Genomic DNA, 27,525 nt, shown 5'->3' on the forward strand with positions numbered 1-27,525 from the left:
TAGAAAGAAAATTGCTGATAAAATTTTGAATCGGATGGAGCAAAACTCGTGTCATTCGTGTCAAATTTATTCAGAACATGTTTGATAAAGGTCAATGCGCCAATTGAATCAGTTGCATCAGAGAGAAAGAGAGACAGAAATAGAACAAACCCGTTTTTTTTAATCTTTTTTATTGACCACAGTAACACAACAACTTTGGTTCCCTATCTAGCGATTAACGGCGTGATAAAATCTTAATTATCAAAAACATATATCGATTTTTACAATTTGAGGAATTAATTTACTGTAACTAATAAAAACACCCTTCTTTGTTTAACAGTAAAGCACAAACATTTACACTCTCAACATGGCCCACAAAACGATTCCATTTTATCTATTGAGCGCTTCCTGGATCTCGTTCAAGCTCATTCCCTTGGTCTCCATGACCTGAGTCAGGGTGAAGGCAAACGCTATAGCACACATGATACCAAAAATCCAGAAGGACCAGTGCGATCCAACAGCCTCGTCCAGCGTCGAGAAGAACTGCAGCACCAAAAAGCCCAAAACCCAACAGGTCGACGCCACGATAGACGAAGCAACGGACTTGACATTGGCCGGAAACATTTCACCTAGGACAGCCCACGGAAGTGGTCCAAATCCAATGCAGTACACCGTCACAAAGAAGATCAGCGAGAAAATTGGCAACCAGCTGATACTTTCAACCGAGTCCGACTTTATGTAGTCCATGTAAAAATACAATCCCATGGTTGCATGAGCCAAGCACATTCCGCCTGCGGATACCAACAAGATCGGCTTGCGACCCAGCCGGTCAACAATTAGTGGGGTAGCGCCACTTGCCAAAACCTGAACGATGCCGACCAGGATTGTCGAAATGGCCGGAGACATGGTGCTTCCGGTTTTGGCAAAGATAGTCTGACTGTAGAACAGGATCACGTTGATTCCGGACAGCTGCTGGAAGCTGATCAAGCCCGCGCAAATGATCAACGCCTTTGTGGTTCCTTTGGTCTTGAAAAGATCCATAACACCCGCTTTGTTCTTCATGGCTTCATCAACCGACGCCGATGTTTCCTCCAGCTCTTTCTGCACACCTTCGGCCGTTTTACCACGCAACCACTGAAGTGAAGCAATGGCATCATCGCGACGACTCTTGGTCAGGTAATACGTGGGGGTTTCCGGCATGAAGAAGAACGCCCCGGCAAAAATGACCGGCAGAGCCAAGCAAGCCCACTGCAACGCTGCCCAACTCACGTACGGACCTATGGCGTACACGTACAGGATTCCACTGACGATGCAGAGCTGCATCAGCGATCCGAGTGCCCCCCGGTACTCATTGCTGGCGATCTCTCCAATGTACATAGTCTGGACGGTCATGACAAAGCCGACTCCGAAACCCTGGATCAACCGGGCGGCGAGCAGCTGACCAACGGTCGATGTGGTCAACAGCAGCACCCAACTCACGACGAAAAACGCCGAACTGCCCAGAAGGGTTAGCTTGCGGCCAAACTTTTCAGCGCATGGACCAGCGATGAAGGGAGCTGGAAAGAAAAAAAAAGATTATGAATAGCAAAAATCATTCAAAACAAACTTCAATGGTGAATCGTACCGATTAGCGCTCCCATAGCCACCAGGGATCCGATCCAGGACTTTTCGCCGGTGTCGGGAATTACGTCCAAAGGATTGACACTGGTGTCGTTGGACGAGTAAACGGGACCCATGGGGGATGTCCATCCCAAGCATGTTCCGAGGGCCACCGAGGCGAGGTTGACTGGAAAATGTATGGAATTAGTTATGATGGCAACAATAGCTGATTATTTTAAAGGATTTCCAATATTTTCAGACATCACTGAATTTTCTATTCATGGTATTTACAAAAATCATAAACATAATATTCTTAAATTTAACTTTTTTATTGTACAATAATTCAAATGCATCTTTATTTTACAACAAACTACAGATGTGTTTTACCTTTTTTTTCATTTCTAGCAGATTGCACAATTATTGCATGGTTTGTATCAGTTTACGATAGGACTAATCCTAATCCACAATTTCTAGCCACTATCTTTTACTAGTTTGTTGTGTTTATTTTTGCTGTTGTACTTGAGATTAAAACTAGTACTAGACATCACAGTAGAAATAACGTTGCGTTGATTCAAAAATTATTTGGGATTTATAAGTGAAATTTTCAAATTCAAATTAGAATGAAGTTTTGAATGGAAAAAATCTAGTTTTTGAATTTTGATTTTGTTTCATTATGCCTTGAAAACATGAAAAATGGTAATGCACAAATTAAAAATCACAAAAGTTAAACAATAAACAAACCAGTGTTGAGCAAAGTAATCTAGGAGTTTGTAATTCAGGATGGTGACCAATAAGGCGATGATAAAATATTGCAATAATGTACTTGGTAATGAAACAGTCAACGCCCTGACTAATATAGGTTCGTTGAACTTAAATTTAATGTTGAAAACAAGAAATAAAAAAGAACGTCAGATAATTGAAACATCGAGTAAATGAGGCTTCGGAAAATCGAATATCGACTGTACAGTCAATCGTATAGATTCTTGTTTTGAAACCAAAGCACCACAGTTATCTTGTTTAGTTTTTATTATTTTCTGATAGTTTCAATCCCAATCTACACCTCGCAATCACTTCCTTTTGCAAACTTCTTTTTTGTTCTTGCTTTTGCACTTGAAAATAATACTACTTTTTCTAATGATAAGAATCGAATCATTTACACAGTAAAAAATCATTGCCATAATAGTTATAAGATCATCTTAAACTTGAATTAAACGAATTAAACACTTCTTCACTTGAATGGAATAGAACCAAGAAAACGACCAGCTTATATTGTAGACTTTTGCCACAGACAATAAAAATGTCCATAATTGTAACCATGCCATAAAACGTTCCAGTTCTATTTTAAAACCCAAAAGTCTTAAAATTTGCTTCAATTTTTCTTTTCGTTTTCGAACTTTAACTTCTTTCCCCACACAATAACTCACCAACAACACCCGCTATAAACTGCCGCGTGGGGGCTCCTTTCTCCATCTTGTAGTTTGCTCGACTGCTCTCGTAGTTCTCGAACGTTGCCACAGGTTGGTAGTTGAGCTCAGCTGGATTCATCGATTCTCACCAATGGCCTGTCGAGATTGCACAGTTCACAAACGGTTAAAATCAAGTTTTTTTTTACATTTAATATCGCAATTTCACTTATTTTTCAAACAAATAAATGTGAACTCACTTAGAAACTATTTTAAACAGACAAAAATAATCATGAGATTTCTTCAAACCATTCACTACCCTCAACAGTAACATTCAAACAGAACCAATTCTAAAAGGCCACTAACGCATTTTGCAAAGCCAAGATCCTTTAAATAACCCTTAGCAGATTCTCAAGTGGTCAGTTGTTGCCACACTTTGCAAAGAAGAGACCGCCCTTATCTTGAACGGCAATCGCCGCAACTAAATATTTCACGATTTTGTAAATAAATGACAGAAAAATACAGCGAGTAAGTCTAAATCAAGCCGGTAGCGGTGGCGTCAGGTGAAGTGTGCCGTCCAGATTCCGGGGACACTCGAGTGTGGGACAAACCAAGTGAAGTGCAGTTTGAGCCAAGGGATAGCTAAAATTTGACGCCATCGAAATGTTGCTCAAAGGTTTATTCGGTGACTAGGCGCCGTTCATGATCAACCAATGGAAAGTGACTTGTTGGAAAATTTGAATTGAATCACAGTTGTTGACAACTGTGAGGACAAAGTGTGAAGAAATCTCGAAGTGCCATGCGATTCCACCAGCTTAACTTAATGGAGACGCTTGGTTTTTTAAAACAATTCCATTAAACACAATTTCTCAATTTACACACTAAACGCTATTGCAAACCTCGATGGAAAACCTTCTTAGCCAACCTGACTGGACACCGGTCAACCTCAAACTGATCGGTCGTCGTCGTCAGCCTGCTTATCCAAAATGTTCGCAGACTCGATCGGCAATCCTCTGAACAAGCTCGCAATACATCAACTCAATCCCGGTGTCATCATCCAGTAAACCGTTTTGCTTCCTTAATGTGAGAATACCTACTTCCTTGTGGTTTGTGTATCTTCCTTGCCTCTCCCGCCACTAACCCTTAGCTATGCTGGTCCTTAATTTCAGAGCAAACATAGCGTTTAAGCAAAATTTCTCCTTTTTGGTTTTATTTTAGATAATTTGTTTTTGACTTGGAAATATCGTCTGCATAATGTCCTGTAAAGACGAACCTTTTTAAAAATGAAGCAAAAGATTAGACGCAATCGAACAAAGTGGAAATCTTGATCGAGGGGCGTGACAAAGGCCTTAATGTATTAATTATCGGTATTTAATACATTAAGGAATTAAATTCCTCATGTCGTTTGACATTTGACAGCGCCACACCTGCTTTGAAAACTTTGGTTTGCTTCGTGTCTCTTTCGCGCACTCCGCTGTCAAGCTTGTTTTGGTTTCGTGTAAAAAAGAATGACGCCGTGAAGCTGAAGAGATTTTGGACCAAGCCGATCTAAACGTGCCATTGACGGGGAAGTTGCAGCCGGTGGAGTTGGATTACATTTTCCAGTAGCTGGTTAAGTGCGATGCGGATCCTGGGACGCGCCTTAACGGAGTAATAGAGTTTAAGCTTAACAATCAGACGTCGGACGAGAGCAAGATTTCGTTGCAGCTGGAGGTGCCTTGCTACAGCGATGCCTCTAACAATTCGACATCGGTGGAAAAGAAATTGCACCTCCTGTGCAACCGCAAAAGTGATCTGCACTACGAGCCAAGCTACGAGCTCTCTGACGAAAACGGCGCTCTGCGGTGCACTAGCGTTCGGATGCTGGAATGGTTCATCCGGCAAATGATGCGGGAAGATGGCCACATTAACGCTGGGAGGTTCAAGAACGGGTGACACGAAAGCATTCAGGAGTAGACAATTGTAATCATCCGAGTTAATTAGGTACTTGGAGTGACTTTTAATTACGTTAGATGATGACTTTTTGGTACAATGCTTTGAAAAAATAAAATATCTCAACTTTGTTGTTTCATTTATTTCAATAATAGTCCCACCATGTTAGGTTGGCCGGTTCTTGAGTGTCTGGAATAACGACGTTGGCGGCTTCTCATTTCGTTCAACCGGCGATTGCTTTTCCACCGGGCTTATGGTAGTACCGATGATCTGGCTTCTGGAGGTCATCACGGGACTAACGAACATCCAGGACTCGGCGGTGATGAGGTTGCAACGGTAGGGACACATCAGGGGAAACCACTTCTGGTAGGCCGCATTGAACATGCCCAGCTGTTTGGCGGGAGTGTTACGGAGAAATCTGTGGGAAATGACGTGGGAAGAATTCGATTCGAGGATCCGTTTCAACAAACGCAGCATCCAGGTGGGCCGCTCGATGGCCTTCTACAACAAATCTTCCGGCTGGGCCAGCTTCGATATCGTCCAGTACGTCCTGGTTACCGCCCTGGATGACGCTGCGCAATTTTTCCGGTTTGCCTGTACCGCGCTGGTACTTTCCTGCTCGACCGCTCTTCGATGACACAAATTTTGCGCCAAACATAACAACAAACACACGGGGTGTCAAAATGTCAAATCAATGTAGTGTAAGAAGAGGTGGCGTTGTTTTGAACGTAAACAATCGTTAATATATTTAATTCCTACCGTTAATTAATTAAATAATTTAATTTCTTACTATTGTCCCGCCCCTCGATCTTGATACTATCAACCAGTTACACAACTCGTCATTTTTTAAGTTGATGTCAGTAATCGCTTCAGTTCTGTCAAGGTATAATAGATTTGATCTTCCTGAACACGCTCCAATCGACAGAATTGAATTTTATAAAGTTTCCTGTCAATCGAGAAATTAAAAGTGCAACATGGAGTTAAACTTTCTGTCAAGCTGCTGTGAAGTTTATCATGACAGCTACAAAAGTTGCACTCCATTTTACCGGCTCACATCTCTCTTTTTAATTTCTCGATAAAATAGTATCGGAATATTAAAAGTGCAACACGGAGTTAAACTTTCTGTTAAGTTTCTGTGAAGTTTTCCACGACAGCTTGAATGTTTCACTCCATGTTACCGGCTCACATCTCTCTTTTTGATTTCTCAATATGTCGGGTACATCGAGAAATTAAAAAGAGAGATGTGAGCTGGTAACATGGAGTTAAACTTTTGCAACTGTCATGAAAAAATTCACAGAAGCTTGACAGAAAGTTTAACTCCATGTTGCACTTTTAATTTCTCGATATATTCTGTGGAAATATTTTAAACAACCATGCGTACCCATGTTTATCTGTGGGGTTTACAGGTTTAATCTGTCCCATTTTGAGGTAACGTCAAGGAATTTTAAGTTTTTGATTCTTAAATGATAGATTATGATTTTAGAAACAATGTTTTCTTAAACAAGAAAAATTTAAAATACTTTCTCGCACCCTCACTTGCATTATCCAAAAAAAAAATCACTTTTTTAGAAAAAATGGAATCAATACAAAAACTGTCAGGTGTGTATTTTCTGTAAACGATAGGTTTTTGTCCATGTATTAATTTGTTAGTGCGCCTTACTGGACCAAAATAGAAGTTTTTGGCCTCTCCCAGACGGATTTATGTCGAAAAAATCGCATTTTTTTCGAAATTTTGGCTCGAGCCTCGAATCGATTCAGGCTCGATCTCGAGCCAGATCGACTCGAGACTCAATCCAAAATTGTCGGTGGGTTTTGACGATTTTATTTAAATATTTTTTTTTGTAACTCATAACTTTCCAACCAAAGAACTTTCTCCTAATTTCACTTTATAGAAAATTGTCCAAGAAATTCATTAAAAATAAAATATCAACCCTCAAGTGCCTTCCAATATTTTTTCATTGCAGTTTATGGCCTAAAACGTGATTTTCACCCATTCCATATATATATAAGGCAAATTTATGGGAAATTGGACGAGCTTTTCAGTAAAAATATTTACGAGACTGAAAAACCAAGTCAGTCATATAGAAATTACCAAAAACCACAAAAAATCCCGTTTTTTTCAACATTTTTATTTTAAAAACCACTGTATCTTCCCAAGGGTTGGACATAGGACAATGGTCAATATGGAGACTTTTATGTAAAATTGTCTGTAGAATCGATCCCCACTACTGGTTTTTAAAAATTTTGACGTTTAGACCACTTTTCAAAAAAAACAGTTTTAGTAAATGATTTTTGTATTTTTTTAGGATAGACATACCGTCCTGCATTTTTAGTCAGTCTTTTAGTAACATTTTAGGCTATTTCCTCAAAAATTTTGAACGAAAAAAAATTGTGACATCACCTTTAAATTTCAGTTTTAGACTTAACAATCAAAAAATATCATAGATGTGGCGTGTATTTTTGTTTCAGTGTATTTTTTTCAGAAAGCCCGTCCAATTTCCTACAAGTTTGTCTTTGACCACTTTTTGATACGACGCAACGGCTCCGAGATACAGTGATTTTTAAATTACAAAATATAAAAACATTTAAATACCTTACGCCCTCCTCAAATGTTATTTTCGAGTACTATTGGCTCCATGTACATAAAAATGACTCATATAGGACTAGGATAACATTGAAAGTTTCATTGAAATCGGAGAGGGTCGGGTACAAAAGTACCAGAAAAATTCCTGATTTGAGCTGGAATTGCTCATATTTGTTATTTTTTAATCACCATCGTGTTCCTCGGACAATTTTACATAAGCATCAATGCATATCCAAACTAAACCAAACCATTGCCGAAATACATCCCTTCAAAAATAAAAAAAAATGAATTTAGGTGAAGATCGAGTCCAAAGGTGTACCCAGTTGACCTGGAAAGACCCATAATCGTATAAGTGCGCATGGTTATTTTTTAAAGCTGATTCCATACCAAGTATACCCAAATTTACAATTTAATTTATTGGCAAGAAAGTCAATTTTAAGTCTATCATACCTTGATAAAAGTATACTCAATTTTTACAATTTTATTTAATGGCAAGACCGAGGGAAAGACACATACTTTTTTTTAAATAAACTAAATGAAAATGGTAAACTTATTCAACAAATAATCACAAATTCAGTGACGAAGCCTCAACGACAAAAAGGCCATTCTAATGTAAACCTAAACGGTAATCAAATGTTTGACGATAGATAAAACCATTGCAAACAGCGGAAAACCTCCTTCATTACAAAATTTAATAATACTGTGTTACCTAGAACAATTGAAATTGTCTCGTGATGAATGACAGTAAGTTTTGATCATGGATTTTTATATACATTGGAAACATATTTCTTGTTAAAAAAATGACAAATAGTTTTAAGTCTTTTATTCCAGATTTAAGCCAAGGGTTCCCTTCGAATAAACCAATGTCAAACACGCACCGTCCAAAACCCACAACGGCAGTGCAAAACGTGAGCTGAACGCCAATAACGAATAAACAGTTTGAATTAATTACACAAAACGAAACGTTGACGCTTGGAACGGAACGGTCGGGTTCGTCAAACAGGAAAAGTGCCCTTGGGGGATGCAAAATTTTCCACTTCCTGAAATGATGTACGGCAAAATTAAACAGTATCCAGATGTGGGGACTCCATCAAGTGCCTGCCGGTTGTTGGGGAGGAATAGCTTCATTTGCTTACACACAAATTCCTGAACACTGGCGACGGTGGCAATTGCTTCAGCTACCGCGACAAGTGCTATAAAAGTCATCAAGAAGCTGCATAATGTGTTTACATCGAATCGGCTGTGACTAGCAAACTACTTGACAAAGGAAATTTACGCGATACGCGCTATCAAGCCTCTGTGACAGAATATCAAAACTGTCCACGTGAGTCCACGAGCAGTGATGAGCAATGTGGGACTTGTTTGTTCGATAGTTTTGTATGAGACATCGCCTTAGAACAGTGTGCAGCAGAATGTCCCGTACCTGCAAGAATGCGACAAACACTGATTGCATCTATCGCCAATAAAGGTGCGCAGCAAACAAAACAACATGGCCGACATGGCGCAAACTGTCGCAAACTGTCAGTCTTTTGGTGAAATTCCACCCTGATGAATCGTTATTCAGCGAAAATCGGAGAGCACGTGGAAGGTGCTAAACGGATCGAAATGGTGCCAAAAAAGTGCTAACAAACGCGCTTATTCAAACTGGCGGCAGGAGCAGGGTGGTTCGTTATGGCAAGCGCCATTATGGCAAACTGTCAAAAAAAAGTAAAAAATCGAAATTCTCTTTACACAATACGTCTCTCAATGTGTCTGCATTGCATTCTAGAGTGCAAGCATTATGGCAGCCGCCATTATGGCAAAACTGTCAAAATCCACCCCACGTGCACGCGCACTGGCAACAAAATGCTACACAATCGCGCGCGCGTTAAGTGCAAGCGAAAGGTCAACCTTAATCGGCCGGCGTGTTGCAGTTCTGAAATAGCTCAAATTTCTATGGGAGGAAATGGCTTGCGATAAACTGGCAGCTGCCCTGCTGAGAGCGGAACAATATGGCTCGCGAGGGAAGAGCAATCTTGTTCTATAAGTGTAATGATGCGGGCAATTTTAAAGATGAACACCTGGGATTGAACTGTAATAGGCTTTCCTCGCGTGAAATGGAAGTTTGTTGTCCGTGCATGAGTGGCAATAAAAAAACATGATTATTTAAATTAAAGTAACTGACCTGTGCGAATCCATGATTGACACTTTTCTGTAATCCAAGATCTTTGTTCAACTGTCAAAAGTTTGGATTTTGATAATATTTTTCACAATTGCTTTTTCTCTATTGTTTTTGTTTTCGAGTTGAGAAATTTAAAACACTACAATGACTTCTTGCACAGAGAGTCTGTTATCAGAACAACAGTCAGCAGAACATCTTAGTGCAGTTATCAGAACGCCCAACAAAGAAACACAAACGCACGCAAACACTTTGTATGGTTTCACATAATTTACACAAATTCAAACAAAGAACGTCCTTCGCCGCCAGTGGTCACTCCCAAACTGACCAGGGGAGCTCCACTACGAGGCACCTGGACAAATGGGGGGACCCGAGATGATCTAGAACACGCGGCGGATCGTGTCCAGCTGTAGTAGTCAACAGTAGGCGATGAAAATGGGGAATAAAAAATGTGCAAATTCTCTCACAACATGAGCAAACACAGACACGCTGGAGGCGATTAGTATTGGAGTGAGGGTGGTTCTATACAGAATTCTAAGTATTTAAATAAAGATTACTTTAAATCGTTGCAGCCAATTCTTGTCAAATTTATATCGCGTCAAATTACCAAGAAAATGTTAAACGTTTCACATGATTCATATCTGTACAACATACCTTTCTTACTTGTTTGAATAATTTTTTTCAGAAAACATTTAAATTTTAATTGTAAATATAGTGCAATGGTATAATTTGAAAAGGGTTGTAGTGAATGGTCAGGAAAGTCCCAAGTCATTTTTAAAATCAATCACACTTGCCACTTTACTGTGATTCGTACACATGCAGTCTAGAAAAAAAATATGAAAAACTAGCAGCAATGCATTTTCCACACGTTTTCCCCGTTTGTTCAGCAGATTGTGTCGTCAGAAATGGCACATTAAGGCTACCAACGATTATGACGCTGTTTGCGGGAGTGTTTTGCTTAAACTGATGATGCGATAAGCGTTCAGGATTACAATTTAAGCAATTGATTGTAATAGAATGGGTGTTAAACATATGTTTATCTATTTAATGAGTGTTTTTTTTTATTGATACAATTTGTACCCAACCAAACCAACTAACAAACTGTTGTTAGACTCCAAAGGTGATTTCTATTTTTGTTTTCAAGAATTGCAACCACAGTGCTTTCTTTATCGCCAAATCTAAATAATGTGTATTGTAGGAATCTATGACATTTCCCCGAAACCCACATTCCCGAAAAGACATTTCCCCGAATGCCACATCTCCGAAAAGACACTTTCCCGAAATGTCATTTACCCGAAAATCATTTCCCCGAACAATCCATTTCCCCGAATGACCACATCCCCGAATGGCGACCTCCCCTAAAAACCATTTTCCCGAATGGCCACTTCCCCTAATTTTCCACACGGCCACGGCCATTTCCCCGAACGCCACTTCCCCGAACCCGGTCAGGCGGGTATGCCCGTTGCCCAGAACCACGCGCGCGGTTCTGGACAACGGGCATACCCGCCTGACCGGGTTCGGGGAAGTGGCGATCAATGAAGTATCATGTCCACAATTGAACGTTCAAAAAATTCCGAGATTTTTACGAGCGTTTTATTCCAGCTCCACTTGAGTTTCTCCCAAATCCCAAATTTTGCGTTACGTAATAAAAGAACGCTCCCTTATTTCTAATGAACAAATCTAAATAGCTGCGTGCCGCTTAATTCATTTGCCTATTTTTCTCATTTCGTCGCATTCGAGCTAACTTGTCGTACGTCGATTTTGGGCCAAATTGAATTAAGAAAGCCATTTTGTGCAGCTCACATTGCCCAAAACTCGATTTCAATTTTGAGATATTCAATAAAAACCGAAAAATTTTGTCTCGTGCTAACTTGACACACTCTGAAAATTGCTGTAAGTGAGACAACTGGCCAAAGAGGTTTCAGATCAGAATGCGTTTGACACACGTACATGCCCGACTACCGTAAACGATTGTAATTATAACTCGGGACCTCAGCAACCAAATTCAAACAAATTTCAGGACAATGCACAGAATGGTCAACAAAATAAAACATGACAAAAACAAAATATAAATTGTGCTTTGCTGAAAATTGTCCGATACAAAAAAAAATCTTTTTTATTGAACATGGATGATCTCAAAACCTCGCTTTCTTGAAGTTTCCGCGTGGTTTATGAATACGGTCATTTGTTTTTTTTTTCATATTTAAAAACACACGTAGGAGAATTTAATATTAAGGTCATACTTTTGTAAAAATATCCCTAAAAAATAATTTAGTTTATATCTAAGTTAATATCATTCGGGAAAATGGAACTTTCGGGGAAATAACCATTCGGGTATATGTAAATTCGGGAAAACGGCAGTTCGGTAAAATGGGCATTCAGGTAAATGACCTTCGGGGATATGGAATTTTCGGGAAAATGATTTTCGGGGATGTGGAAATTTCGGGAAAATGATTTTCGGGGAAATGGCACTTTCGGGGAAATGATTTTCGGGAATGTGGAATTTTCGGGGAAATGATTTTCGGGGATATGGGATTCGGGAAAGTGGGATTCGGGAATATGGGATAAAACCGTATTGTAGGGTTAAAATATTGTTTCATTATGTGACGTTCACAATGTATATATCTCACTTTTTTTTTGCTTCAGTGACAACAAGTTTCTACAAAAAAAAATCTTCAAACGCTTTTTTTTTTGCTATAAAATACAAACCTTTACTTTTTCCAGAAAAACATACACAAATCCAAAGTATCCTTAACAATACTTTTACAATTTCCTTGAAAATAAACTATAGTTTAACTTTCACTTCACGATCCTGGACCACGCCTTCCCGGCTTGGGTTGTCAACCGAAACTGATGCTGTGGTGCCGAGGTGCCATAATGGCCGATCGCGGACCCAGATTCAACCGCGGCATCATCCTCAAGGCTTATCTGCGCTGATAATAGAGGATGCTCTATCTCCGTCACACTTGCTCGTTATTAATGGTTAACGGCTAATTAAGTGAGATTTAGAAAAGACGATTTGTTTGAATTTAAAGGGGGAAATGGGGCAATGTGGAAAAAATAAGAAATACTACACAGTCTTACAGAAGCTCATTTCTTCTTGACAAAACAACCTCGTAGGAAAATTTTTCCGTTGCCGAAAGGCAAACATTTTAATTTAAATATTCCTTAAAGATCCCGCAGGATCATGTATGCCTAAAGCTTTTATCAGTTTAGAAGAGATTTTTAGTCTGTTGGAATCCTGTTCGGATTTCATAAATTGTTTTGCTGAAAGATCTAATTGTAGGCAGTTTTTAAGTTTATGATTATAATAATTTTAAAGTTTAAAAAAATGGAATTTGTTTCACCCAAATTCCCTTTCAAGGCGCCGGAACAGATTAAAAATAAAGAAAATATCATCTCTTATCACCCCGATCGATCCCAACTAATCCCGGAATAGAGTGACACATGAGAATGACCCAAAAGGTTAGTAGAAAAAAATAAGACAGCCGTCACGAGTGATAAGGGCTCAAATGACTAATTTTCCATACAAAAAAAAATACATTTAAGATTAAAGCGAGCTTCTAATGCCACTAATTACAAAATCGATGCCGGCCATTTGTTTAACGCTGGTGTGTACATTGCAACTGCTCTCGACTCAGTCAACGTCATCGTTTTCACGGAGAAACGCATCCCCGCTTCACTGTTTATATTTACAAAACGGAGCGCTGTTTATTTAATTGTGTTGCATTCAACGATGTTTTCCGATTGCGCCATTTCTCTTGGGCGCGTCACTTTGATGGATGCCATGCATTTTTCACCTTGGGTGCTGCAGTGAAGGACGAAGCAACATTAGGGCAAGAGGAACCCGATGGAGACGCGCGATGGTTGACAACAAACAATAAGGTTAAGCCCATGACATATTATGGCAACCGCCATTATGGGATCTCTTAGCAGTTATTCCACGTCAAATGTAAAATAATAAAAGTTGGAATTTTGACAGTCTGGAACGCATGAATAACCCCATTATCGGTTTCCCGCACGGGTGAAATGGAAATTGTTGCACATGGTTGAAGTTGGAAATTTTACAACTTATCTTAATTTATGCTAAATTTCAAAAATTTAAACAACAATCTAAAGCAAACCGGTTTAGAAACTAAAGATAAACTAAAGGTACGACGGAAAGCGGTTTCAATTAAAAATATATATATATTTTTTTCTGTTCTAGAATTTAACGATATTTTGTTTATTATGTATGACTTTAAAATAAGTACACAACGGTTATAGAAGATTTACAAAAAAAAAGATTTTTTTTGGTTCGTCCACAAACAATCTCATGTTGGTAAACAAACGACGCCATATTGCCAATGTTGTTCGGTAGCATATATCAGGCCATCGCCGGGGCTCTGGTTATTCAACGTCAAATATAATAATATAAATTTAATAATAAAAGTTATAATTTTGCTGAACTAATTTGAAATACAATTCATCGATGAATAATACAGGATACTCACTTGGCCACGCGTAGATCGGTGAAACGTGATTCGGAAGTTGAGGTGCAAACAAATCGAAAAATATTTGCTCAATAAATAGCGGTCGCGATTCGATAAGACAGGTTGAAGTGATTTCTTAGCAAATGACAAACAAAGATTTTTCATAGTTTCATTCAGTTTCGTTTATTTCCAGCATTTCATGGCGCCGCGGGCTTGAGTTTGGACTAACCTCTTTTTTTCTGGGAGTATATAGTGTATAGCTGTACGTTTAGTTATGACTAATATAACAATCCTTGCGGTTACATCTTGCTTTTCATTCTGATCAATTTTTGCTAAATATTTTAGTTTCCAACATTATGGTTTATTTGTATCTGTCATGAAACACTATAGTCCTGCGCGAACAGTTGTATTTGGACGAACAAACAACAATTTAGAACCACTAATATCTTCACCCAGCCATGCACACACGCACACACGTAAGTATTGCTGTGTAAATATATGCTTATGTTTTGTAAATATGGCTTCCACACATTTTGTCCTTTCCGCAAGATGGCGTCACACGTATGCGCAAAGCGTTTGGCCAAGATGGCGCCCAAAACCGTAACCGACTGCCGACTCCTCGAAATGATATGGCACTTAACAAAATTTCTAGATAATTCCTAATGCGAGCGAAATGAGCGGGAACCTCGCGAGGTTCCCGAAACGAATCTCGGAATATGCTGTCTGAGAGAGGTATTTTCATCGTTTTTTTGTTTCAGTGCTTGATTGTTTAGTGGTTTGTATTATTATTTTTTGTTTGAGTTTCATTATAAAAATAAAGGGATGATATGGTCTAATCGCTGTTTGGACACCTCTAGGTTCGGTTATTTGAGTAATTTGGTTGACTAAGAACACACCCATGTTATGTTTTTTTTTGTTCTGTATTTTTTTTCTTATTTTATTGTACTGCATGCATTAAACTAGCTAGACTTTTCATTAGTTACAATTTGGAGAAAAATAGTAAAACATTTACACTGTAGTACTTATAATTTAACGAATTTGCTTTGCACATGCATCGAACAAACTAAAATCTAACACCTGAAACATTGGAAGGGATGTTGCTACTTGATGTAACTATGGCAGAAAATTATAACAACATAATTTTGCGCCCGGGCTTCCAGAAGGTGGGTGATTGCTTCCAATTGACTCTCTGTTCTTACCGACGTAAAACAAATATGTACAAACACGAACTTACAGTCGAAAATCTCCTAATAAAACATAGAAATCTTCACAAATAAAGCGTTTCCCGTGTATGCGTGCGTTAGTCATTGAGACTGCATCGAAATTACTTTGCTCCAAGCAGAGCCTGAATTTCTGCGTTGGTCTTGCCCTTAGTTTCCGGAACCTTGAAAAACACGTACAACGTGCCGACCGCCATCCAAAAGCCGAAGAACCAGAATGTCCAATCGGCTCCCAGCGTTTCCTGCATCGTTCCAAAGGTCTTGGTGACCAAAAATACCAACGACCAGTTGAACATGACCGTCAGGGCCGAAGCTAGCCCTTTCACGTCTGGAGCGCACAGTTCACCCATCATCATCCACGGAATCGGTCCAAATCCGAGCGAGAAGCTGATAATGAACAGGACCACCGAAGCCAACGGGAGCCAACCGATTCCGGACACGTCAGCCTTGTCGGCTTGCAGCTTGAAGTACACTCCGAGGACAACCAAACATGATCCCATAATGAAACTGCTCTGCAGCAGCAGAATCCGGCGACCGGCCTTATCGATCAGCACTGAAGACACAAAGGTCATCAACACCTGAACGACACCGACCACAATACCGCAGATAGCTGGATCCATGGTACTGCCGGCAGACTGGAAGATTGGCACCGTGTAGAAAATGACCGCGTTGATACCCGAAAACTGCTGGAAGAACATCAACAGCAGCGCGATGAACAGAGCATTACGGTTGACGGCCTTGGTAAACAGATCCGACACCTTGGCTTCGCCCTTGACCGCATCCAAATCACTCTGAATGGCCTCAACGGCATTCTGCGTATTGCAATTTGGCCCCCAGAACCACTTCAAAGCCACAGCCGCCTCACTGCGTCGACCCTGAAAAAAAGCAACTCGTTATCTACCAAAAAACTTGACCAACTAACCGCGCTCAAACTCACCGTTTTCACCAAGTAGGTGGGACTCTCCGGCACGATGAACATCGCCACAATCAGAAGCGCCGGAAAGACGGCACACATCACGCTCAGCAACACCCAGGAAACGTACGGACCGATAGCGTACACAAACAGAATTCCGACCGTCAGGAACAGCTGGAAGAACGCGCCCAATGCTCCGCGAATCGAAATTTCCGCAAATTCCGAGATGTACATGGGTGCCACAACGCACGATGCTCCCGTTGAGATACCTGCGAAGAAACGCGCGAATTATAGCAACGCCGACGCCATTATGGCAAGCAAAACAGTCCCAACATACCGATCAGAAACCGGCCAGCGTACAGCATTCCGGCACCATTGGCGAAGATGATTAAAGCCCAACTCAGCAGGTACGGCAAGGCCAGCGACATGGTTGTGTACTTCCGACCGATCTTCTCGGCGAGGACACCCGCCGGGAGCGCTCCGAGAAAGGCGCCAATGGCCAGGAACGAGCCGACCCATGATCCTGAAAATGGAGACACGTGAGTAAAATTGATTTTTTATTGATTAGATTGCTGAAGATATTGGACAAACACACTCGAAACTAGTTTTTATTGCTCGTTTCGCCACTTCAGGGCACGTTTGCACGGCCTAGGCTTAAGGGCATTCCAAGGGGCGATTAAATTGTAGAACTCAAGTTGATTGGTTTATTGTTCTGGGATCTGTTTACTTTCGGGCCGCACAAACAGTTTAAACTGAAGTGAGAGCTAATATTTCGAGAACAAATTGTCTCAACGATTAGCAGTGATTGAGTGCTTTCAAGAGTCGCCATAATAGCGGTCGTAAATCATTTGACAACATCTCCAGAAAAATGGTGCCGCTGCAAATAAAGCGATTGGAAAGCACGCAATAGAATAAATACCGTAAACTGGGGTCAATTGGGACATAAGGGGCGAATAGGGACAGCAGTTTTAACCATGTTGGAGCACTAAATTTTGATTTTTCTGGTTGGTTTCGGTTAGAACAGACTCAGGCCAACAAAATGTGTACATCCATTTCCAAATTTAAAAGCTTTACGTGCTCTAAAAACTGCTGTCCCTATTCAGACTGTAGTCCCGATTCACCCCAGATTACGGTAATCCATATTATTTAGTATGCACTCCAGCTTTGGCCGCTTCCATTATCATCAAGGAAGTTAGCAAATTCAAGTGCGTATAAATTGACACCGGGACCCGTGGAGTAGGGGTAAGCGTGGTTGCCTTTCACCCAGTCGGCCTGGGATGGATCCCAGACGGTCCCGGTGGCATATTTCGAGACGAGATTTGTCTGATCACGCCTCCTGTCGGACGGGGAAGTAAATGTTGGTCCTGGTCTAACCTAGAGGGTTAGGTCGTTTGCTCAATACAGGTGTAGGAGTTGTCCCCTGGGTCCTGCTTCGGTGGAGTCGCTGGTAGGCAGTTGGACTAACAAATCCAAAGGTCGCGTCAGGTCAATGCTGTAGAGCGAATAAAAAAGGTATGAAGAAGAGCGCTTGCAGCAATAGCTTAAATCCGAATATATAATTACATAATTCCATTAGAGATCAACACAAAAACAAACAAAGATTTAAGGTTGAATTTAAAACTTATATTACAAAATAATGTCAAATTTTTCTCAAACCATAAGGTGTAAAACACTGTCACTCATAAACCAAGCCTCCTTGTGGCCTTTGCGTCCATTTTAATCAAGTAAAGTACGGTATAATCTACCAATTGGACAAGCTGCAAGCTTCCTTTTCAGAGGCTTGTCCACCGCGTTGCCGCCGGAGAAGCGAAATGCAAATATTGACGCCGTGTAAATGAATACTTTACGCCGCCCTTTCGTATCCCGTTTCCCTTCAATGGAACCCATTTTAATTTATGATCTCCATTAAAAGTCAAGCGAGTGCTGCTACGACAAACATCTATTTAAAGTAGCAGAGGATATCCATTTCGTTTAAGTGAGATTGCTGTCAATGTCAACCCTTTTCTGATTACAGAAGAAAACGAATAATTTCCTATCATTAAAATTTAATTTTGCCTAAGCGCAATCAGGTAACGGCTCGTTTAAAAAATCATATTTAGAATAAACATCGTTAAAAACTTTTATAAAATTGTATGGCAGAGGGTTACCCCACGGGAAGTGTTTAAATTTAGTACACGTTGGCCCACTTAATCGTGATGATGATCTGACGCATGGAGCCAAAGTGAAATATCGAAACTGACAGTCTCCTGCGGTTGCCCACCAGTGGTACATCGATGGATGTTAATTGGCGGTAATTACTGGTACAAATTAGTAGCTTGGCAGAAATAAACTCGTTGACTAGCGCGCACGACAAATGACGAGGCGGGCCATGAAGTAAGTGAAAGATTAGCGCTTAAACTCGCTAATAATTTAATTAGTCTTGGAAAGAGTGAAAAGAGCCTCACTTTTTGGCAACCTAACCTATATTGACGTTCCGCTGTGAATAAAACCTACCAACGCCATTATGGCAACCACTGCAAAATCGCACAATAAACGTCAACGCCAAGATGTCACGCCACAAAGTGACTAAAACCAATCGCCCACCGGCTCATCAAAGACCAAATTTCTCCTGACCCGTACAAATTGACCTTTTCGTCCTCCTTTTCCCGCAGACCCAATAAAGTTGAGTATCGCGCGATGAATCGGCGTGATCGAATAATTAGAACGCGCGGTCGCCGCCGACGAGAGTTTTGAACTCTCTGGGCTGCTGTTGACGGCGGTTCAAACCGGAATTTGCCTGGCCGGACGGAGGCTGACTAATGGTGGACGCATTTGTCTTTGTTGAACCTCCCGCACATGGCGCGACTTGATAAATGCAAGATTAATTGAAGCTCATTAAATCTCGTCACCGCGGTCACAGGCCAATTAGACGTCTGGGCAGGTTCGGTGGATGGAGTGAAGGCTCTTTATTGGAATATCTTTGCGGGATTCCTGTGCGGTTGCTACCGTGGTGTAGGGTTGTCATGCGGGTGAGTTGAGTTCGGGGTAATTGATATGATGTTTTGGGACTGGGGTATAAGTAAAACATTGGTATTGCCATAACAGAGAAAAATGTCTCAAGCCAACCCTTGATGTCTTAGCAGATTCCCAGTTAACTCAATCTTAATTCTGAAACGGAATCCAATTAGTATCGTATACAAATTCCATTTCAGAATTCGGATTGATTTGACTAGGAACCAGCTCAAAACCAGAAAAATGTCAAAACGACACATTTACAGCGGTACTGTTTACGACAATTCGTTAATAGCTTGCTTCCATCAAATTATCAGTGAATTGAAGCCTCTTAAGAAGCAGCTTATCTTTCACGTTGCTAATTTCAATGCCAAATCGCTTATTGCCAATCCATAAATGCACAAATCACGAATTGTCCGAGTGATTCAAAGGACTATAGCCAGATAGGCTCCCCACGCTGTCATTGCGTCACTAATCTGTCTCAACGATTCGGAAATACGTTCGGTAACAAAATTACAAACGATCCGATAAGCCGTATCGTGTGCTTTCTGGAACAATTCCACCGCTAAGTCCAACGATCGATCTGAGGCCTTACGGTGGCGACTGATTGATAAACGCATACCTTCTTCTGCCGTAATTGTAAATCCATCTGTGCTATTGCTGGAGGTCGTTCCATTTTCAACAACCGGGGTCAGCTGGGACAGCACCGGGGATGTCCACCCGAGGGCAGTTCCTGCACTGATGGCGGCAAACGACACTGAAAAGAATGGCGATGTTTGATTTATAAAGTTCAGACAACGAAGGTTCAACTCACCTCCAACACCGGCTACAAACTGCATCAGCTTTGTGTTGGACGCTTGACCCTCCGGTGGGTCGTACAGCATGGGGTTCGTGACCCCTGGGCCATTGTTACTCATTGTGGTTTAAAGAATTGTCTGAAAAAATAACCAGAATAACTGCGTTTAGTTACAGCGGCACACTTCTACCAAGCGAAAACGTGACTGCAGCGTCCCAGTGACAAAAAGACCAAACATGTGCACGCGATTTATTTGCTTTTCGTGGGTTTCCATTAGCGTGCACTTGAAATACGATAGCTAAGGAGACAACATCGTGCACTACGCGCGCCAAAACGTAAACACTTTTTGAACCGGTGCCAAACCGTGCGGGAACACACCCACCAAACGACGACGACGCGTCATTCATGAGCTGGCAAAAAAACGAAGAAAGAAGAATGTTTGCACCGAGGTTTGCACCTTTTTTTCCTCTTCAGGTTTAAATTCCTAGTGCGTTTTCTGTGTACACATCATACTGACATAGACAACTAGATTCGACTTTTTATCCATTTTAATTCAGTTGAGCTACACTAGGGCCACGTTTAGTTCAACTTTTTAGGGCAGTTTGCAAGTTTTCACAAAATTTAAAAGCCGCGCATTTTGCATGAACACACTTCATTTGTTGAGCATACCGGTAGTCAAAAAGATAGCAACTAAGTATAGCGTACTATACCGGCAACTATAAATATGTAAACAGATTGTTTATGCCACAGTTGGGCTATTTTGAACGGAATTTTAAAAGCAAACCTCTTCTCTCTCTACCTTCCCCGCGAAATCGTAACACGACTTCGTGTTACGGTGGTTCGGCGCTGGCTGTCTCGGTCACCGTACCGTGACCGGTTTTATAATCGCGTACCTGTCTACAGTGAGAGGGGTACTGTACCGATTGTTGAACGTCATTTTCGGCCATTGTTCAAAATCGTGAATCGGTAGACCATCACAGTAAGAACTACCTTAAATTCTAAAGAGGTGTCGTCGCGTATTTGGCACCGGTCCAAGCATTGTTTGCAGCTACAATGCAAATTATGTAAATTGATTTGGCACTCGGCCTGGCTTGCCGGCTTTCCGGTCAGTCGTTAACCTGATTTGGAAGAAATTTGGCAAACCCGATTTTGGGAATTAAACTGTCATTGTCTTGTGAATTGAGATTCATTTTAACAATTCAATTGATGTTTTGTAGCACATTTAAATTCAGGCTATTTAGTTAAGGAATAAGGCCAACCAGTTTATTTATAGCGGTTGCGTTATTGAGTAAAAAGAAGATTACAGGCGATATCTCGTGTTGATGCTATTATTTTCCTGATTGCGTTTAATAATTTCCCGAGAAAGACTAATTTCAAACTTTATAAATATGGCTGCCGTTTCGATGTTGGTGGCAGCCGAAGGCGCATCATTGGGTGCCCTCACGAGGTTATCGGGATCACAGCTATGGCCGATTACAGATAACAAATTTATTGATACCGGTCAGCTCATCGCGATAACCAGCACAACGTATCGCTGAAAGTCGAAAGATTCTAGTTTTGAAACTAAGTATTCCATGTGCAAGCACCCATTAAGAAGTTGTCTTATCAACCTTGTGATGATCTGTCAAAATATCGCTCGAAACTATTTGTAAACTAACAAAAGCCATGGCTCCAGCTAGCTTATCAACTCACCCAACCAGAAGCCGTCAGGCGCCTAAACAAGCGCCATAAAATTCATATCTTGACAGAGCCCATGCTTTTATGGTTCGCACCCCCCGAACGTCAATAAATCGTATACCGAAGCACGTACGTAATCCATCGACCTGTTGCGGCCTCACGTGCTTCGGCCAAACCAGCCAAAAACCAACTCTGACGTCATCGTCCGAAATGAGAGCGAAACAACAGAGAGAAAAGTTTCGGTCGGAAAAGTTGTAAACAAACCGAGCAAACGAAGGAAAAACTGTTTCGTGTTTTCCGCCCGCCTACGTCAGCCGGTGCCGTAGAGGTCACTCGGAGGACGCTTGTCACTTGTGCTGAAGAAAAATCGTCATGGTCAGGGCAAATTTGAAGGAAAACACCCATAAATTTCGACGATCAACAATTCCGGGTTAGGGGGAAAGCGTTTGTTTGTAGCGGTACGCCCGGCGTTTTGACCGTATGCTCGACATTGTTTGATGTGGGATGGAGTTAAAATTTTCTTGTTTTAAGTGCGCTGAAAGACATGCTTGAACTACTTTTACGTAACTCATTTAACGATAACAAAAGCGTCAGAAAATGGAACGACACGATGCAAAATCGCCACCTTAATGAAAATGAATCAAAATAAAATTTCAAACCAGTTTACCAGCTTGCATACAGGCAAGGTTGGCATTTGGTATAAAAATCCGAGAATCTGCAGTTTTATAGCGCCAAACATGTTTACATTGTAAAATATTGGTTTAAAATGGAATAAGTCTGGTTAAACATTTCTAGTATTTTTAATATATTTCTAGTCTTTTTTTTATAAGGTCGATATGAAAGACAATAGCTTATAGGACCTTTTCAAAAACACTATCGAGGTTTTTAAGCGAAGATGGCGTTCGAATGGTGAACGCCTGAAATGTCAAAATCACGCAGTGGTACCAACATTACAGAACAAGTGTGCCATGGCATGACAGCCACATTTTTTTTTTCTATTGTTGGTGCTACTGCGCGATTTTGTCATTTCGGGCGTTCACCATTCGAACGCCATCTTCGCTTAAAAACCTGGATAGATTGATATCAAATTCCAATGTGCTAAAATTAAATCAGTTGACATCAACACCGTAAAACATCCACGCCGAACGGCTGCTAAACCGGTCCCATTCATTGAAATGCTTCTCCCGTGTTCCATATTAACGTTCCCTCGTGGACCAAAACCAGACATGGCGCGTCGTTACCACAAAACGGGACACGGAATGTGAATTTTTATTCTAATTTACACTGCCTTCTTGGGTTTATCTGTTTTGAACCGGTTCAAGCGCGTAGGCAGCCATCCCAGGCCTACTCGAAGCGTACCATTTCTAGTCGGGGAATCGCATGCTAGATCTGCGAAGGTCAACGTGGAAGAAAACATTGGGCTTATCGCAACTTCGAGATTGAACAGCTGAAATTCAATATTTTCGTCTCGTTATCGACGTTCTTCCTCCAGCAGACGTAACATTATCTCCCCGAGTTTTCTATTGTTGGACGGCGCTCGCGTTGTCTGTCGCTGTCGATGGTCTCAAAAAGCTTTGAACAAGAAAACAAAAGTCCACCAAAGAGAACCTGCCGAAACAATGATATGATAAGGCGCAATCAATCTGAAAGTGTTTGCGTGACCTTTCGACAACCTTTGCTGTCCTGGAACATGGTGCCGCTGTAAGCAAAGTGGCCCAATTACTGGCAAGTACTTTCCCTTTGGAGACCATCGTTGATTGGATGCAAACCGTTGAACCTTGCAGGCGTCCAATATCACTTAGGCCCGTCCCTAGTGCCCAGTCAATCAATCTATTTGCAGTAGCAATTCAATTGAACGGTCGTAAATTTTCCATGGAATTGCGAATTGTTGCGCTACTGCAGCATGCAATTGCCCAGGATCGAACCGGTTCTGACACTTGACAGTTACTTAGCCATAATGGAGGCTGCCGTCAATTGTAAAGATGCGTTTTCGCACTAATTAAGCGCGCAAAAAGAAAAAAAACGTTGATTTGTTTACAGCGGCACGCTGCATAATCGCCTTTAATCCAATATTAGCCAAACAATTTGGATTGCAATGCGATCGGAACGTATTTCGCCTTGATTTCCCTCGAGTTTGCATTTCCCTCAGAAGCAAACAATGTCGTTCGAAGAAATTGCCGGAGGGATATAAATATTTACGACGGCACTTTTCACAGCTTGATGCCAATTTATAAAGGCACAACACGTTTTTTTTCCTTAATTTTTTGATTTGCTCTTTTACTTTTTATGCAGGGCGTTTTTTTTCTTATCACAGATCTCGTTCAGTTGTATTGTTGAGCCTTCCATCTTGAAGCACGCATGTGGAATACTGAAAGTTGATAGTTCGCTTTTTATTCATTTCTTAAATTTTGGTGAAAATGAAAGTGGTTTTGTAGCTGAACTGGCTGAGTTTGTGCGAAATGAGTTTTGTTCCCGCCAAATTACAACGCCTAAGAAAGTTTGCAAAGTTAGTCTAAACTCTTAAAAATCGAGTTAACTATTTCCAAGTCACTTTATATTTGGTTTCCAATTGCTATAACCGTCTCCACTCACCTAGAATTTCCCACGGAACCGACTTAGTCGATACAATTTCACTTTTCAAGCTGCCAAAAGTCCTTTTTTAACACCCCGCGAAAGCTGTCGATATACAATTTTAAACCCAACGTTTCAAGGTTCAATCGGTCGTATTTTTCCTTGCTTCCCGGCCCAAATTTTCCACACGGTTTGTCCTCTCTCCGCGCTCCTTAAGGTGAAATTGCTGCTGATGGTGTCGGCACCTTAAACTTGCCCGTTCGAAGCTCAACCGTCGACTGACAGTCGGGTTCGATTCGGTTCGTCGGCGGCTGGGACCAAACTCACTCGAATACAGAAAACGCGCGCGCAAGACGGTCGGGCCTCCATCGCACTGCTCGTGGAAATCGGGTGTTGTACACGGCGAGAGGAAAATATATAAATATATTACGAGGACTCGGGGACGCCGGGATGCAGGAATATTGGCGGGAGAGGACAAAATCGAGAGATGATAAACATCTCTGTACAGCTTAGAGGCAAATATTCATGGCTGAGAAGCGGAATCCAAGAACATCCTTTGAGTAAGATGTACAGATATCTTCAGAATTATCGGAAAATATGAAATGTATTTAAAAAAATCTAGTTATCAGATTGGTCTTATAAATTATGAACAGCTTCCTAGAAAAAAAATCTTACGACATTTGTAAAACTTTTTGTAGATCCAAACATCTAAAAGAGCTCCCTCAAACCGGCATAGTGTTAGTATTCGTGTAAGTAAATTTACAACCAGCACGATTGGAGCCGAAGAGCGAGTGCAAGGTCCAAATGAGAGCAACAATTTTGGGAGAGAATGTCGTTTTTTTGGAACCGAGATAATGCCAAATGTCGTAAAATTAATGTTCGTTCTCTGTGTGTCACTCTGTTTGAGTTTCGATAGTTTTCGAATGTGTGTGCAAGATAAGCCACGTGGGAGTCGAACAGTTTCCGGATTCTCACTAATGGAACTGTCAGGAAAATCAATCATGTTTGTGCTTTTTGGAGCGACTTAATTTGACTAAAAATTTGGTCACGGCATTTGTTTGTCTTCAGATAGAGCATTTTGTTTACATTTTGGTTTCCCGATCATTTCAAGACGGAGCGTTTTATATTTCTTTACAGCGGCACAGAAAAAAAGGTTAAGCGATCATTATTCTGCGCAATCAACCATAATGTCAAAAATACAATTAAACTCATTTTATAGCATCCTCCATTATGAGAATCTGTCAAAACCTGCTACAATCAAACAACAACAACAAAACATCCTCCCACGCGGCGAGGTCATTTGCACTTCTTTTTCAGGGGAATCGGAAGTTTGCACCGGAGGTGGACATGCGCCGTACAGGGCACGTTCCCACACACCAATACAGCGAAACTCTTCCTTCCGTCTCGACGAGAGCGGCGTCCTGTTCCGTTGGCATGGGTACCGACGTCCACCCGACGGTTCTTTCACTTTTGGGCCCTACCGCCGCCGGTATGAATGACCTTGCGGCAGCAAGTCCGGTCCTTCAAATGCAATTTCTGGAGCAACATTTGAAAAGGGCGCATAAGCATTTTGACAGCTAGAACTATTTAGCAAATTCCGTGTCAACAGGTAGCTATTTAACAAAAACCTGCGGCGTTAGAAGGTAGCTGGGAATGCCAGCTATTGTTTAACACTTTGAGTTTTGTGAAAAAGTTATTTGTTGTCTTTGAATTTTCAAAATAGTTTCAGCTTTCAAGATGCTTATTTGTCCTTTTCTCGTGTTGCTCCAGATTTGATGGTGTTGAAGAGTTCGTAAAAATAAATTTGGTTTAGGAATGTTTTTTTTCTGCTAACGAGAACCGTTTCCGTAAATTTAAAGATAATTAAAAGTAATTAACAAGGAATGATTAAATAAATAACTCGGTGTATGTACGTTGCACAGAGACATAAATTATAGCAATGAATGATATATTTGGAAACATATGAGGATTCAGATCAATTTGATAAAATGAAAAATTAACTATGGGATTTACATGTGAAACAAAACGAAAAAAAAGCCCTGTCAATTATGGCATATGCATTAAATCTGCCAATTTTTGAAAGTCATGGATTATCTTTACCCGAACTTTATTAAACTTCGCTATCACTCGTCTTCAGAATGTCGCATTCACGATGACATGTACATCTGTTCGAGCACATGGCTATAGGGCGGAAGCACAAATTTAGACATCAACGCCGTGAATACAATGCCCTATCATTGTGACGGGTCTGCAGACACATCAACCCCCTTAACACATGTTATTGCCTCATCGAACCCGAGACTAACAACAAAGTCCGAAAACTTCACGACTCGGTGCCAAATTTGCTCTCCCGCAAACCAGTGTGATTGACACGAGTGAGAGTTTTTGCAGCGCAAATTTTGGCAATTATGTAATTCTATTGCGTTTTCCCCTTAAAGTATGCAACCTCGCACGCCAATCACCTCCTAAGCCGCCTACTGCGTTGTCACAATGCACTACACCAATATCACGCGTAACACTCTTGATTTCACGTTATTTTTTTGCTAATTTTTCACGATTTTCTCGCGTCACGACGTGTCACGTCTGTCCGCCCGAAGGACCAGCCAAGAAGTGATCGATTTTCTTTTCTCGCTACGGTACAATCGGGACGATTATGTGTCTGCGGGGGACCGAACACAGACACGTGCAAGAAGCAGGACTAGAAATTTTCCCCTCTGCTATCACAAAGTTACACAAATACCTATGTAAATGAACACCATGAGTGACGTCATACACCCCTTAACGGTTAAAGCAGCGCGAGGGATGCTGGAAGGACCAACACAAGGACATTCGCTCTCTCCCCCTATCTCATTCAGGAGAAAAACCACGTGGTGGTGTTCTCATACCTCTCCACATGGTTGTAAAAACAAGCGACGAGACGGAATGGTGCCAATGTTTGGAATTTCCTGTTTATGTCGCTCATTTTCATCATTCGGGCGTCCCTTTTGACTCATTCTGAAGCTGACGCAAGAAGTGGTAACCAAAGTGCGTCATTCGTGAAATTTTCCCCTGCGTAGGTGTCCTGAAAGGAGCATTACTAATAATAAAGATAGTGAGATGTCCTTTCAGAAACATTCAACCAGTTTTTATGGCAGCCGCCATTATGGCGTGGTGTGACGTTTACATCAAACCTAAATGTTTTACTTAAGCGGTCGCATCCCAATGACGCAAGGCAATATTTTCTCACACAA

At 41.1% G+C, this 27,525-nt stretch overlaps 2 protein-coding genes across 5 annotated transcripts; both read right to left on the minus strand.

The window, feature by feature from the left end:
- Positions 1-311: 311 nt before the first annotated feature.
- On the minus strand, positions 312-12,480 carry LOC120424675 (facilitated trehalose transporter Tret1-like). Of its 3 annotated transcripts, none has more exons than XM_039588850.2 (4): positions 12,365-12,480; positions 3,003-3,140; positions 1,604-1,765; positions 312-1,535 (listed from the first exon to the last, which is right to left on the minus strand). In XM_039588850.2, exons 2-4 carry the CDS (start codon positions 3,121-3,123, stop codon positions 370-372), a joined length of 1,449 nt encoding a protein of 482 aa, XP_039444784.1. In that variant the 5' UTR covers positions 3,124-3,140; positions 12,365-12,480; the 3' UTR covers positions 312-369. The 3 variants fall into 3 exon arrangements, with proteins under 3 accessions (XP_039444784.1, XP_039444783.1, XP_039444782.1); XM_039588849.2 differs by lacking the exon at positions 12,365-12,480 and adding an exon at positions 9,662-9,981; XM_039588848.2 differs by lacking the exon at positions 12,365-12,480 and adding an exon at positions 3,242-3,371.
- A 2,367-nt stretch (positions 12,481-14,847) lies between these two features.
- On the minus strand, positions 14,848-26,897 carry LOC120424666 (facilitated trehalose transporter Tret1-like). 2 transcript variants are annotated; one of them, XM_039588840.2, is made up of 6 exons: positions 26,758-26,897; positions 20,066-20,186; positions 19,874-20,008; positions 16,598-16,783; positions 16,285-16,529; positions 14,848-16,222 (listed from the first exon to the last, which is right to left on the minus strand). In XM_039588840.2, exons 2-6 carry the CDS (start codon positions 20,166-20,168, stop codon positions 15,452-15,454), a joined length of 1,440 nt encoding a protein of 479 aa, XP_039444774.1. In that variant the 5' UTR covers positions 20,169-20,186; positions 26,758-26,897; the 3' UTR covers positions 14,848-15,451. The 2 variants fall into 2 exon arrangements, with proteins under 2 accessions (XP_039444774.1, XP_039444773.1); XM_039588839.2 differs by lacking the exon at positions 26,758-26,897 and adding an exon at positions 24,317-24,661.
- Between the last annotated feature and the right edge of the window lie 628 nt (positions 26,898-27,525).

Source organism: Culex pipiens, chromosome 1 (genome assembly GCF_016801865.2).
Source record: "Culex pipiens pallens isolate TS chromosome 1, TS_CPP_V2, whole genome shotgun sequence".
Lineage (NCBI taxonomy): Eukaryota > Metazoa > Arthropoda > Insecta > Diptera > Culicidae > Culex > Culex pipiens.